The sequence below is a fragment of the Canis aureus genome, chromosome 12 (genome assembly GCF_053574225.1).
Source record: "Canis aureus isolate CA01 chromosome 12, VMU_Caureus_v.1.0, whole genome shotgun sequence".
NCBI lineage: Eukaryota > Metazoa > Chordata > Mammalia > Carnivora > Canidae > Canis > Canis aureus.
In genome coordinates, this window is record NC_135622.1 from 28,114,175 (window position 1) to 28,129,858 (window position 15,684).

Below are 15,684 nucleotides of genomic sequence, written 5' to 3' on the forward strand. Positions count from 1 at the left end.
ACCTGAGCTGATGGCAGCTACCCAACTGACTGAGCCACCCAGGCACTGCTATTTGAATTTGATATTAATAATACTGTGTTGACACAAGAGTTAGCAAATTTATTTAACTTGGACACAGTTTTGAAAAGTCAATTATTCTAAAAATATGAACCAGTTTTGTCAATGTACATGCAACTATTACAGGAAAATGATTTTTCTTTCAGTCACTGAAAAAGTTTATGTGGGAACAACTTCAGTATGTAAATCTACTTTTTCAGTCATAAATTTTTATGAAATATAACAAGGGTTTCAAATGAAACTTTATTGTCTGGATTAAGATGTTACAAAAATGTAAAATGCACACCAGATTTTGAAGACTCAGAATGAAAATAAAATATATAAAATATCTCACTGACTATTTTTTACGTTAATAACATGTCAAGGTGGTTATTTTGGATTTTTCTGGTCAAATAAAACATATTATTAAAATAAACTGCACCTGTTTCTTTGTACTTATTTTAATATTGCAACTAGGAAGTTTAAAGTTGCACAAGTGGCTTTCATTCTATTTCTGCTGGACAGCATCCTTTGCAACTGTTGCATTTCCTCAGAAGCCCATTTGGAAAGATATCACAAATGGAGGCTTATTTATATATACAAGGGATAAAAACTCACAAGAGGAAAAGAAAGCCTCTATCCTGGGTGAGAAGAAAAGAAGAAAAGAAGAAAAGGGCTCTGTGACTACAGCCTCAAGGCCTTGATGAATTTCTTAAATTCCCCGAAGTAACAGGAGGAAGGGACATGCTGTAAAGGGTCCAGTGGGAAACCCTATTAGGGTTCTGGGGAGCCCTGTGAGGGATGCCCAATCATATGGTCCATGGGTCCCATCTGTACAGATGACAACTGTCTTAGCTCAACACTAAATGCTATGGCCATGGTCAACCCAGTTGGCCTCTAGGAGCTGCCATTTTATCCTACTTTAAATGAGAAAAATTACATTTTTAACTCTCTGGAACCCTTTCAAGCCATACAAAATTATGAGAGAGAAACAAAATGACAAAGGGAATCATCAATTCCTGGAACTACTACAATCCCTTGCAGGATACCTGACAGAATGAAGGACAACTCCCAGCCTGCATAAGTCATGTCACCATTTACAAAGTGCCATCACAGACCATGTTACATGCCGCAGAGGGACAAAGAGCAAGTATGATCACCACCATCTACATTTACAGATGGGTCACTGGGATTCACAGTGGTGTTGCCCAGGGTCATACCTACTCAGACCTGATCAGGACTCCAGTCATGTATTCTCTCTACTTTATTATAGATGCTAACTATGCAAATATGTAGGATGTTTTATATATATATATATATATATTTTTACAGTATCCTCTGTTCATACTTATAAAAGCTAAATTCTACCTTTATCTTCAGTTTTTAAAATCATAAAGACTGAATAAACCTTTTTAAAAAATTTCTAAATAATCTGGATAAACAATAACATCCCACTTCTACTCTTAGTTCTAGTGAAACAATCTTTTGCATTCTAAATATGTAAATATGTAACAACAAGGGGCGACTGGGTAGCTCAGTCGGTTAGACATCTGTCTTTAGCTCAGGTCATGATCTCAGGGTCCTAGGATCAAGCCCACATCAGGCTCCCTGCTCAGTAGAGAGTCTGCTTCTCCCTCTCCCTCTGCGCTTCTCCCCCATCCTGCTTGTGCATGTGCACACATCTGTCAAATAAATAAAAATTTTTTAAAATGTACTAACAAGACTTCACAAAGCCTTGCTCACCTTTAGGGGTAGCTGGTGAATCATGAAAATCCATCACAGAAAGAAGTGGATACGTTAGTTACTGGAGCCAGTGAGTGTAAGCAAAAAGGAGAAAATGATGCCATGAACACCCAACCTTGGAAATAGATGGGAGCCCAGAGAAATGTGAAAGGGGAAAAGAGCATGTGCACTGAGTCATATCTTCTAGTGTCTTCTTCCCTAAATGATTTGTTTGGCTACACACACCTGTTTACCAATCATCATGGAAAGAATACTGGAGATCCATTAAAGCCCCAATTTTAGGGGCACTACCCAGTTTTTCCCAACTGAAATGAAAATAGTTACAGCAGTAACAGCCATAATAATAGCAATAACAAGAGCTTTTACTTATGTAGTGTGAACTCCGAGACAGATATTACTCAAAGCCAGTATATAAATTAACTTAATTAATTCTAATAACTCCAAGGTGGTTACTATTATTATCACCATTTTGTTTATAATGGCGATTTCTCCTACAGAGAAGGAAACTGAGGCACAGAGTCAAATACTTACTGTTTACCACTGTGCTATACACTTTACACGTGTTGCCTTATTTAATCCTTACAGTTACCTTATGAGGTAGATTCTGAAGCTCAGAAGGATGAGGAAACCTGCCCCAGCTAAGAAGAGGAAGAGCTGGGATTAAAACCCAAGCTGCTGATCCTAGCTTTTAATCACTGTATAATACTGCTGCCTCTACCTTATGGTATCATTCTTACGACACTGCCTTAACCGCACTGCTCAGAGAAGGGCAGTGTAGCAGATAGTATTATACCCAGCCTGGGTGTTCCTTTTGAGGGGACCCCTGGCTGCTGTGAGCTGGCTGCCAAGACCTTATGCATGCCTCTTCTCCAGGGTCTAGCCCCTGCCCAGAAATGGGGAAGCTACATTTTCCACTTTCCCCCACAGCCAGAGGCTTCCTGATATTAAAGGACAGAAGCCAGGTCATCTTGTCTCAACTCTGAGGTACCATTAACTCTTGAGCTCTGTGGAGTCAGGCTGAGAAGCAACTTGAGCTAAAACTGTATCTTTGCTTGGCTTCTTCTCCCACTGTCTGTCCCCCAACCCCTTGCTTCCAAGTGAGTTTCTCCCAAGAGCTTCCACCTGCCCCCCAGTAAATAACCCATACAAGCAACCTCGTTTCCCCTTCTGCTTCTAGGGAGCCTCATGTGGGCTTTAGCAAACAGCAAAGTTTTAGATTGCAATCAAAGTAGCACAGAGGATGCACCAGAATTAATACTGTTGGCTTTTTAGACAAAAGTATTTTTATCCTTTAAAAAAAAAAAACCCACATTTTTGCTTAAGTGCTTCAGGATGAAAGCTAAAACATTTATGTAATACATCGAATGGATCTCAAACACTTACTTCACTAAAGAAGCTTTGCGACACAGTTTGTCAGCCCCCCTGTAGTAATTCACCAACTGCATCAGCCCAGGCTCGTGACCTATAAAGGAAAGAGGAGGCTCAGAAGGGAAAGAGGACAGGTGGGAAATGACAATGTCAGCACCAGCATGCTGAAGAGAGAACAGCTGTGTCATGCCCAGCTTTCCTTTCTCCCATTTCAGAACTGGTTGGTGAAAATGGAACAATTCCGTTGCCCACCTGTACTCCCCTTTCACAGCATGGCACTGGAAACCCTCCCTCGCCCCATGGTGGATATTAGGGTATCAACATCCTAGCTCTGCCAAAGACGCTGCTGCCTTTATCTTCCTAGGGTGGAAGGGTACTTTCTATTTCTCTTGATCCCCACCACACCCTACTCTTCGCTTAACACAGAGGGACTTAATAATTTCTGTACAATACAGCTTTCATAGTCATGCTCTGACACCCCAACCTTGGTTTTCTATAGCCATCAAGGAAGGCAAAAGAACTACAATATTGCTGTTCTCAAGCATGTCTACCTCTGCAAGAGTCTAAGAGAGACACAAGACGTAAACGAAGGTGGAGAAGCCATGTCTATAAAATCAAAAGCCCTGAGGATTTTCTTCTGTGTATCCTCCACAGAGAAACTCATCCTCAATAAATCTTATTGCTTATCCCCTCCTCTAAAAAATGGAGCAGAAAAGATATATACAAAAACAAAAACCTCAATTTTTATTTGAAATCCTAACAAAATGTATTGACTTTCCAGCAACAAAAATAAAAGTAAAATCAAAGGAGTTTGAGTAGAAGATGCCAGAGGTAAGAACATGTCTGAGAAAAGCATATAATTGAATAAAAATATTTAGGTACTAACTAGCTCTCAGGGTCTCCCTAACTACTAGCCAGGCAGATGTACCTGGCTCACACCTGAACCACCTACCTTCTCATCTCCATGGCACCAAGCATTCCTGATATTTTACCTGGCTCTATAAGCTATCTCATTGGGTTTCACACAGTGCACTTACAGCAAAAATTAAATATCCCTAACAGTGAAGACACATAAATATATGGGTGTAGGATTCTGTTTTCTTTTCCATAAAAATCAAATGTTTACTTATCATCTGCTGACTCTGTGGTCCTGTTTAGGATTTGGACCCTATAAATTTCTGCTCCTTTTACCTCTAGTCCTGAGCATCATAGCAATGCCAACCACCCCTGCTTCAGCCCCAGTAGAGACAATTCGGTCTGTTTTTAATATTAGGATTCCCCCTAAACTTTTACAGCCAGGCATTGACCAGTCCAGGGAAGAAGGTAAGTCAGTATGGCAGGGAAGTGGACAGAGCAAGAAGGAAATATATTTTCTCAACTATAAGTACTTCTTCTTTCAGGAAAGGTATCCTCTTTGCTGAAGGTTTCCTGGAGAGACAGGTTAACAAAAGGGAATCTCCAGACACGTTCCCTGTAGTCTCAGAGTTCTGGGGGTTGGAATCAGCCCCTCCATGGAGTCCCCATCACGCATACATTCTAAAGTTGTATAACAATAAAAAGCTGTCCATGGTACCATTCCAAAGAAAAAATTCCCATAAGGCTATGCAACACCCTTCCTTCCTGAAATTACTACAACTATACAAGCCCCTCACGGAAAAGCTGTCATGTAAGCTCACCAGGAGCCAGTCAGTTCCAAACGGCCTGTTTTCAATCTGCCCATTCAACCTCTCTACCCTCTGACCACACCTATTTCTAAAAACTGTGTCCTCTGCTGGACACTGAACACCACCCTCTCTGGGTTGCCTTCCAGGGCAGAGATGACCTTTCCTCATCATTGATTTTCGTCTTCTGTCTTTGGCAATTCGATTTGGTCCCCACCCCAGGAGAATTTTGGAAAGGGACATAGCTACTCTGAGAGAGGCTGCATCTCCAGGATGACTGCGCAGTGAGGAGAAGCCACGAGACTGTCCAGGTCAACGGGAGGTAAGTTGAAGTGATCTGCACAACTTCTCGATGACGTCACCCGGAAAGGCGCTGCCGGTCCTCTCCTTTCCCCTGCTCCTCCCTCCAGGCGAGGATGTGGACATGATGGTGCCCAGCCAGCATCAATCATGTGAGTGAGGCTAACTCCCTCGGGATGGGCAGGGCAGAGAAGTGGAACACAGGGGGAAGCCGGTGTCATGTAAAATCCTCGGGGAAGCTAAGGAAAGGGCTAAATCAGACACCCTTCGGCCCTTCCCCGGCCGGGCTCACTTCTGGAACTCCTGCCTTTGGGTTCTAGAGGTCTTTTGCAAATCCCCAGTGTGTGTGAGCCCTCGGGGAGCTGAATCGGCAGCGTCTCCACCACGCACAAGGATCCCCCCCGCGCCTACGCCAGGCGGGTGGAATCCGCCGTGCAGGAAATTCCCAAGAGGACTCCAGCCTGAGGCGGGTCGCGCGCCGGCTCCGCGGGGCCTGGTCCCGCCGCAGCTCTGCGGTGCGCGGTCCGGGGGCGCCCGGCGGGGCAGGGCGGGAACGCGCGGCCCACGCCCCCCGGGCTGCAGGGACGCGCCATTGTCCGGAGGCGGCGGCGGCCCGGAACCCCGCTTACGGGACGGGAAGGCATGCAAAGCGGTTGGGCTTTAGACCGCTCCGCAGCCTTCTGCTCCATGCCCGAGGAACGACGGAGAGGAAGATTTATGACCTTAAGACAAAAGCGCTGGTGCTGAGGGCCGCGGGAGGAGCGGGAGGGCGGGGACCGGGGGCGCTCACCCAGTCTCCCGAAGGGCAGCCGGTTCCTCTCGCCCAGCATCAGGTTGAACCTGGGGTTGTCGCGCCTCAGCCTCTTCCAGTGCCCGGTGGCGAGCAGCAGCCGCGACACCTCGGCGTAGACGCTGCTGTTCTCGTCGCGCACCACGAAGGTGTACATGGCGAAGGGCCGTGCGCCCGGGTCGCCCGGGCCGCCGCCGCAGGGACCAGCCGGCAGAGGGGGCGGCTCAGTGCGGAAGCCGCCCGGACGCCCGCCGCCGCGCCGGCTCCCCGAGCCACTGGGGTCCCGGTGGCGACGCGCCCGGGCGCCCGCGCGTCAGCCCGGAGGCCGCGCCCCCTCCCTGTCCCCTCCCCGTCCCCTCCCCGTCCCCTCCCCCAAGCAGCTCCCGGCGCGGCCCCGCCCCCGCCCCGTGATGCCGCGCGGCCGTCCGGAGGCCGCGCCCCCTCCCCGTCCCCTCCCCGTCCCCTCCCCCGGCAGCTCCCGGCGCGGCCCCGCCCCCGCCCATGATGCCGCGCGGCCGTCCGGAGGCCGCGCCCCCTCCCCGACCCCTCCCCTTCCCCTCCCCCTCCCCTCCCCCCTCAGCTCCCGGCGCCGCCCCGCCCCCGCCCCGTGATGCCGCACGGCCGTCCGGAGGCCCGCCCTCTCCCCGGCCCCTCCCCATCCCCTCCCCTCCCCTCCCCCCTCAGCTCCCGGCGCCGCCCCGCCCCCGCCCCGTGATGCCGCACGGCCGTCCGGAGGCCACGCCCTCTCCCCGGCCCCTCCCCGGCCCCTCCCCTCCCCATCCCCTCCCCTTCCCCCTCAGCTCCCGGCTCGGCCCCGCCCCCGCCCCCGCCCCCTGACGCCGCACGGCCATCCGGAGGCCGTGCCCCCTCCCTTGCCCCCTCCCGTCCCCCCTCCCCCGTCCCCTCCTCCCGCAGCTGCGGGAGCGGCCCTGCCTCCGCCCCGTGATGCCGCGCGGCCGTCCGCGCCCGGGCCCGGTTGTCGGGCGGGGACGGGGGCGGGGACCGCGCTCCGCAGCTCGCGCTGTTCCCTGCTCCGGGCTCCCAGGGGGCTGGCGGCTGGCCGGGGCGAGCGCGGCTTTGGCGCACCCTTGATAAGGTGCTACTTAGGGAGAACGGAGACGGCGCGGCCCCCTGAGTCCCGGGCCCCAGCCGAGGATCCCCTTCTGTGCCGCACGTTGCGGCTCCTCCACCCTACTGTTCGAAGGGAAGATTTGTGGGTAAAGATGAAACGTTCCAAAGCCCAGTCCCGTGTCTGCGGATGGAAATCGACAAGGCAATTCTGAAATGTATGCAGAAACGCAAAGGTCGAAGAATAACAAAAGCAATCTTGATGAAGAAAGTTGGAAGACTTAATACTCCCAGATATCAAGACCTATAAAAGTTACAGTATTTAAGCACAAAGCTATAGCCATTAAGAAAATGTGGTTTGGGCACAGGAGAGACAAGTAGACCAAAGGAAAGATACCTATCTATCCATCGATTGATAGATAGAGTCACTTGGTTTATAACAAAGGTGACATTGTAGATCAATGGGGGGAAAACGGACTTTTCAATAAATGAGGCTGAATCAGTGGATCTACATTTGGAAAACAAAATTAATCTTGACCTCTATAGTACACAAAATCAGTTGCAGATTCATTGTGAGTTGATGCATCTAAATATGAAGGTAAGGCAATAAAGCTTTTAAAAGAAAACGAGAAAATCTTTATAAACTTACATTAGGTAAAGATCTTAAAGAGGACACAAAAAAACCTCTAGGGATAAAGGAAGAAACTGATGAATTAGCAACCTTGAAAATAACGTTTATTTATCAAAAAACACCATCCAGAGAACGAAAAGGAAAGCCACAGAATAGGATATGATGTTTGGCACATGTATATATATATATGTGTATATATATATACATCTGACTGAGGATCCTTATTTAGGAAATAGGAGGAATTGCAAATTAATAATTTAAAAAACTGGCAAGCTAATTACGAAAGAACTGAGCTGGGTATTTTAAGGGAGAATCCAAAAGGTAAATTCTCAGTGTAAGAGAATATTTGGAGAAAAGTCATAGGAAGACACTAAATAAAGAATATGTTGGGCTAAGAAGCAAGGCCACATCTAATACTTGTAGGGTAATAGTATAAATGAAAGCCATATGTGTAAATGTCTACCGTATGTCTAAATATTTTGAAGCTATAAACCATGCCCATAAGCTGCTAGATAAAATGTCTTCCTGCCTTACAAATACATAATGATAAGGATGACCTGGAAAGCCAAGATTTCTAGAATTTTCAGATTCCTGGAAGTTCAATGCCAGAAATTGGAAATACTGAAAGAGATGACACTGGCCTCTGTCCATGGCCTGCCCCTGTTTCTTCCCTTCCTTGATTCCATCCAGCTCCATGAGGGGGCCATGCCTATATGCATGGAGACACTACAGCCAGGAAATTCAAGCTCCATCTACTTACCCAGAACCTTCCACAAACAGCTGCATTTTGGCAACTGCCCAAGCATAGGGGTACACAAACCAGCAATGTCATTGACCCTTTGGAGACTAGACCCTGGGAACAAGCCAGTGCCGGATCAGAACAAGAGCTGAGGTATTTGGATCATGAATTCTGGTTCTCAGATACTTAGCATAGTCTAGAAAGGGGAAGGGACTATATCCCCTTGGCCTCACAAACATCTCATCCATAGGGAGGGACATGGCTAAAGGAGGGTCAGACTGGGAGTCCCTAAAGTAAGGGTCTTTCTTACATGGGCCTAAGGGTCATATTCCTAAGAAATAATCTTCAGAATCCTCCTCTATCCTTTCCCTTTCTCTGCTCTTTGTGTCCTATACTTGGACACCAAACTACTAAAAATTGTTTTTCTCTCATTATCTCTCACATTACCACAATCACGTTATGCTTTGGGTTTTGCATCTGTCTTCTTCCTTTAGCCCCTTTACCTCTCCAGTCTTTCCCGAATGTCACTACCAAATTAATCTTTCTAAAACATAGCATTCCTCATATCTACCCACACATCAAAGACTGCAACAGTGCATTGAAGCCAGCATCCTCAATTTCAGAGTCGTAGCCTTTTATTAAGTCTTTCCATTGTACCTTTATTGCCACACTCACCACACTACTCTAACCAAAGTCTTTGAAGTGCCCTGATCATCATCAAGGTCAAATGAAAGTGTGTTAGATAGCTTTAATGTTGAGTGTGCATTAACCTTTCCAAAACTGATGAATCATATGCCAGATGGATCATAAAGTTCCTATTAAAGCCTTTTTAAAAAAAAAGAATTTATTTATTCATGAAAGATACAGAGAGGCAGAAACATAGGCAGAGGGAGAAGCAGGCTCCCTACTGGGGAGACCGATGTGGGACTTGATCCTGGAGGCATCCCAATCAAAGCCTTTACTTAGCTAGCATTTTCTACCTCAGAATTGGGCTAAATAAAATAAGACTTACTATTTCTTTAGACCGAGGTCTTGGTTGCTCTTGAGCACTTTGGAGGTAGGACTGCCTCTTCCTTCAATAGAGGCTTTTGACACCCCTCCCTGAAATAGGATGCAACTCATACTCTTCTACTCTAGAACACCTGTGTTTAACAAGTCCTTGTTCCAGACCATGTTCAAGGCGTGGAGGACACAAGTCCTTGTTCTCACAGAGCTCCATTCCTGGGGAAGCTAACATTTTTCTGGATGCTACCTAGAGGAATTGAACTGGAGAAGCAAATATCCCTACAGTTTCTGCTGCTGGAATTCTGGGTTGGAGTGAGTGTGGGGACAGGAATACCTTTTAGAAACACTGACATCTCAACATGTAGGATGAAGCTGGTTATGTCCATATGGCACCTGAGTCATTTTCTCCTCTATTTCCTGTTCTTCCTAGATGCAATAGCTCCCACACAGAGATGAAGGAAAATAGAAAAATAACTCAGTGAGTTGTACTCAAGGGGCATTGTGAAATCTAGAGTTACAGGGTGTCAGTGACTGTGAGGTTTTGTCCATACCTCCTATCCAGAGGCCTCTGATGGAGCCCATACTCTCTTTCTATGGACCATGTTACTACAACATGATGCATGCTCAGAGTTTGCACAAGGGTAACAGGCCTGTGGATGACCAACTTAATTAGATATTGGTAGCATCTTTTCTATTCTTTCTTTTTTTAAAAGATTTTATTTATTTGTTTGGAAGAGAGAGCACAGTCAGGGGAGGGGCAGAGGCAGAGGGAGAAGCAGGCTCCCCACTGAGCAGAGAGCCCCATAGGGGGCAGATCCCATGACCCTCAATCCTGACCCAAGCCAAAGGCACGTGCTTAACCAACTGAGCCACCCAGGCATCCCATGACATCTTTTCAAAGAAATGAAAATATTGATACATTTAAGATGATTTTTTCCATCCTGTAAAATTATGATAACTAGTAGTGCTAAGGAGCTAGGAATACAAGAGGCATTTGAGAGGGGAGAATCATGGGATACCCGGGTGGCTCAGTGGTTGAGTGTCTGCCTTCAGCCCAGGGTGTGATCCTGGAGTCCCAGGATCGAGTCCCACATCAGGCTCCCTGCAAGGAGCCCGCTTTTCCCTCTGCCTATGTCTCTGCCTTTCTCTCTCTGTATCTCTCATGAATAAATTAATAAAACCTTTAAAAAAGAGAGAGGAGAATCATCAGGGAAAATTTCCTAGAAGAAATCAGTTTTGAAACCAATCTAGAATGGAAGGAAACTGAGTCCCATCTGTATTGACCGAAGGAAAGGCCAAAGGCTACATCTGCCTCTACCCAGTTTATACCTCATCTGACTTTGGGTATCACTAAGAATACCTCAACAAGGAACATCTAGGTTTTACTAGTTCATTCCTTCACCTACATAACTCCTGAGGCTGCCACTTGTGAAATTCTCTTTTCCTCATATATTCCTGGAAGGGGGCTTTCCTTCTCATACCAAGCCTCCTCTGTGGTTCTCTAGCCTGCAGTGCTCCTCAGGGTGAATCCTACCCTTCTCTGGTGTTCTCCCAAAGCTGGAAAGACCATCCAAGTGTCCCTGATGTTTCTACTGAAAGGGAAAGACTACCCACCCCTTTTAGAGTTCCCAGTCCTAGAGTAGAGCAAAAGAGTGATTCTTCTATTGTCTTCTCAGTGATCCTACTGAAATTCTCATTTCAGCTCCAAGCCTCCACTCCAAAAAAACCAACCTCCTGCTCCTCTAGGCAGATCACCTCTCAGCCTGTCTGGAATACTGGTTGTGGCCCAGCTGAAACAGCATGCTCCATCTTGGGTGGATTCCTAAGAATTGAATTGCTGCCTCCTCTGATAAATTTTATGTTTAACTTTTTAAGATACTACCAAACTGCTTTCTAAAGGGGATGTACCATTTTACATTCCTGCCAGCAATAAGAAAGGATCTCTTTGAAACCTTGTTAACACTTGGTATCATTGTTTTAATTTTAATTTTTAAAAATATTTTATTTATTTGTTTGTTTGTTTAGAGAGCACATGAACAGGGGAAGTGGCAGAGGGGGAGGAAGAGAGAGAGAAAGAGAGAATGCTCAAGCAGACTCCCTGCTGAGTGGGGAGCCCAACTTGGGATTCAGTCGCAGGACCCTGAGATCATGACCTGAGCTGAAACTGAGAAAGCATCACTCAACCAACTGAAACACCCAGATGCCTCAAGAATTCTTTTTTTTTTTAATTTTTATTTATTTATGATAGTCACACAGAGAGAGAGGCAGAGACACAGGCAGAGGGAGAAGCAGGCTCCGTGCACCGGGAGCCCAACGTGGGATTCGATCCCGGGTCTCCAGGATTGCGCCCTGGGCCAAAGGCAGGCGCCAAACCGCTGCACCACCCAGGGATCCCAAGAATTCTTTAAATACTTTGGATACAAGCCTTTTGTCAGATATATGACTGGTAAATATTTCTCCTAGTCTGTGGTTTATCTTTTCATTTTTAATGATATCTTTTATAGTGCAAAAGTTTTAAATTTCAATAAATTCTAATTTACTGATTTTTTTCTTTTTATGGATTTTAAAGCTATAAATTTCCCACTAACTACTGCCTTAGCTGTATCTGATATGTTTTGATCTGTTGTACTTTCATGTTCATTCAATTCAAGACAGTTCCTAAGGTCCCTTGTGATTTCTTCTTTGATCTATAGGCTATTTTTTTAATGTGTTGTTCAATTTTTAAATATTCAAGGATTTTCCAAATGTCTTTCTGTTGTTGATTTCTAATTTAAGTCTATTGGGATCAGAGAATATACTTTGCATAATTCTAATCCCTTTTATTTATTGAGACTCTTACAGCACAGCATGTGGTCTATCTTGGAAAAGTGCCACGTGTGCTTGAAGTAAAGAATGCATATTCTCCAGTCATTGTGTGGAGTGTTCTGTATATGCTAATTACGGTGCCTTGGTTGATAGTACTGTTCAAGTTTTCCTAATTTTCTGATCAATTTTTCTATTAATTATTTAAAATTGGATTTTATATTTTTTTAGGTAAACTCTACCCCTAATATGAGGCTTGAATTCATGACCCCAAGATTAAGAGTTGCATGCTCTCCTGACTGAGCCAGCCAGTCACCCTTAATTAAAATTGGGTTGTGAAATCTACAACTATAAATGTATTATTTCTCCTTTTTGTTCTGTTGGTTTTAGTTTCATATATTTTGGGGCTCTATTGTAAGGCACATTTACACTTCTAGGTGTTATATTTTATGACATATTTACCTTTTTTATCCTTATGAAATGTGTCTTTTTGTCTATAACAATATTATTGTCTTAAAGACTATTTTATAATAACAGAAGTGTGTATTCATTTTTTTTTTTTTTTTTTTTTTTTAGGGATGCTAACAAACTGGGTGGCTTAAAACAGAAATTGATTCTCTCACAGTTCTGAAGCCAGAAGTCTGAAATTAATGTGTCATCAGACCCATGCATTTTCTCAAGGCTTTAGGGAAGAATCCTACCCTTTCTCGTCCTACCATCTGATAGTTGTCAGCAGTTTCTGGTGCTCTTGGCTTATATCACTCCAATTTCTGCCTCCATCATTACATGGCATTCTGTCTGAGTTTCTCTCCTCTTTACAAGGACATCAGCCATTGAATTAGGGCCTACTCTAATCTAGTATGACCTTAACTTGATTACATCTTTCAGAGATCTCATTTTTAAATAAAGTTGCTTTCCTAGGTTCTGGGTAAACATGAAATTTGGAAGGACATTGTTCAACCCAGCAGAGCACTCTCCCTCTCTTTTACAAGGGATAGCTTATACCCATTCACTTTACTTTCCACCCATTTGTGTTTTTGAATCAAGTTTGTGTCTCTTGTAGATATAATTAGGTCTTACTTTTTTTTTTTTAAGATTTATTTATTTATTTCAGAGAGAGAGAACATGAGTGTGAGGGGCAGAGGCTTGAGAGAGAATCTCAAGCAGACTCCCCACTGAGTGTGGAACCCAAGGCAGGGCTCAATCTCACAACCCTGAGATCATGACCTGGGCCAAAATCAAGAGTTGATCACTTAACTGACCAAGTCACCCAGGCACCCCTGGGTCTTGCTTTTTTTATGCTGTCTGTTGATCTCTGTTTTGATTAGAGTGTTTAGAGAATTCAGATTTAATATAATTATTGATATTATTTATATGTTTGTCATTTTGCTATTTGTTTTCTATGTTCTTCTTGATTGTCTTCTTTTAAAAATAAATATTTTTAGTATGCTATTTTATTTTATTTTTCTAAGTATGTTCCATACCCTACATGGGGCTTGAACTCACAGCTCTGAGATCAAGTCACATGCTCTACTGACTAAGCCAGTCAGGTGCCCCTCATGTGCAATTTTAATTAATTGTTGGTTACCTTTAGTACTTTTTTTAATGTTTTATTTTGGGGGGGTGCCAGGGTGGCTTAGTTGGTTAAGTGTCTGACTCCTGGTTGTGGCTCAGGTCATGATCTCAGCGTAGTGAGATTGAACCCTCTGTCAGTCTCTGTGCTCAGCCTCCCTAGCTCATGTGCACATGCTCAGGTTCATGAGCTCACTCTCTCAAATAAGTAAAATCTTAAAAATAAAATATTTTACTTTTTAAAATATTTCATTTTTAATAAATAAAATATTTCATTTTTATTTTTTTAAAGATTTTATTTATTTATTCATGAGAGACACACACACAGAGAGAGACAGCAGAGACATAGGCACAGGGAGAAGCAGGCTCTATGCAGGGAGCCCAATGTGGAACTCAATCCCAGGACTCCAGGATCACGCCCTGGGCCAAAGGCAAGCACTCAACCGCTGAGCCGTCCAAGCATCCCAAATATTTCATTTTTAAAAAGTAATCTCAAAAAAAAAAAAAAAAGTAATCTCTACACCCAACATGGGGCTTGAATCTACAACCCCATGATCAAGAGTTGCATCCTCTACTGACTAAGCCATCCGGGTGCCCCTATCTTTAGTATTTTTTTTTAAAGTTATTTTCCTGTTGTTTCTTTTAGGATTATAATGTGCATCTTAACTTTTAAAAATATTTGCTGCAATTTAATACATTTTAATTCTGTTAAGATAATGAAAATTTGCTTTGTTTTTTAAAGATTTTATTTACTTATAAATGAGAGACACAGAGAGAGACAGAGACACAGGCAGAGGGAGAAGTAGGCTCCATGCAGGAAGCCCGACGTGGGACTCGATCCCAGGTCTCCAGGATCACGCCCTGGGCCGAAGGCATCGCTAAACCGCTGAGCTACCCGGACTGCCCTGAAAATTTGCTTTAATGTAGTTTTATTTTCTCCTCTTTCATGCTTTGATTCTTGTAAATCCAACAATACAGTGTTATAGTTATTATTTTACATAATCTTATATTTTTAAGTCTGTTAAGAGAAAAGAGAAAAATGTGTGTATGGTTTTGATAATTACTTATATATGTAGCAATATAGATATTCTTCATTGCTCTCTATTGATTTGAATTATCATTTGGTGCCATTCCCCTGTAGGCTAAAGGATAGTATGTCTTGTGATAGACATAGACTCTCCTGCCTCTGGGAAATCACTTTCACTGACAGGGAATCTGGGTGTCATCATCCGCTGCTCCAAACAGAGTGAGCCCTTTTCTTTTTTTTTTTTTTTTGAGTGAGCCCTTTTCAATGGCAATAGAGAAGCTACTGGTTCTTATGGATTTCCCTCCCTGACAGAACCTCACATTGAGGCCATAGATGGACTCAGCACCAGACTAGAATGCCGTAATGCTGCACAAAGCAATTGCTCAAGCATAAGCACTCCTCAGATTGTTGTATGCCTTTGACCAATTTCCAGAGTGCTGAAATGGTTGTTTTAGGGCAATTTCGTCTATCTTTATAGTTGCTTTTAGGGAAGAGTATTTGAGAGTCTTCTTGTTCAATCATTACCAGAAGTCCTGCCTCAATCACTGTCCCTCCTAACAGTGTTGTAATTAATTTCTTCAACCAAATTCCCTCCACTTTAAATACCTAGAATGGTTTCTGTTTTCCTGACCAGACACAACTCAAACAGCTGTAATCTTTAGGAATTTATTGAAAGTCCAGGAACGGGTGCTAATTTGAATAGGAAATCATTCTCAGAGATTTGGTAGCATTCATATGCCCCAGTCTTCAGTTTCTTCACTCAGAAAGTGAACTTAATAACACCTAATTAAATTGTTGTATGGAATAACTGAGTTGATGTGTGGAAAACATCTGGAACACAATATGAATTAATACAAAGTAAAGTCTAGGGACTCCTGAGTGGCTCAGTGGTTGAGCGTCTGCCTTTGACTCAGGGCTAGATCCCAGGATCCTGGGATCGAG

At 44.3% G+C, this 15,684-nt stretch overlaps 1 protein-coding gene and 1 long non-coding RNA gene across 4 annotated transcripts in view; one reads left to right on the forward strand and one right to left on the reverse strand.

The window, feature by feature from the left end:
* Positions 1 to 6,194, reverse strand: part of TTL (tubulin tyrosine ligase) — a 34,614-nt gene extending 28,420 nt beyond the window's left edge. Inside the window, exons 1-2 of one of the 3 annotated variants that reach the window (XM_077843287.1) lie at positions 5,899 to 6,187; positions 3,163 to 3,241 (exon numbers count right to left, since the gene is read on the reverse strand). In XM_077843287.1, coding sequence (XP_077699413.1) covers positions 3,163 to 3,241; positions 5,899 to 6,055 — 236 coding nt within the window. In that variant the 5' untranslated portion in view covers positions 6,056 to 6,187. Of the gene's footprint in view, positions 1 to 3,162; positions 3,242 to 4,535; positions 4,684 to 5,898 lie in introns of those variants that run through there. The other 2 variants (XM_077843286.1, XM_077843285.1) reach the window with 2 other exon arrangements.
* LOC144280855 (uncharacterized) lies at positions 4,739 to 13,574 on the forward strand. Its single transcript, XR_013349273.1, has 4 exons — positions 4,739 to 4,813; positions 4,958 to 5,130; positions 11,590 to 11,787; positions 12,720 to 13,574. It is a non-coding gene; the product is annotated as an uncharacterized LOC144280855 (long non-coding RNA).
* The last annotated feature ends 2,110 nt before the right edge of the window (positions 13,575 to 15,684 follow it).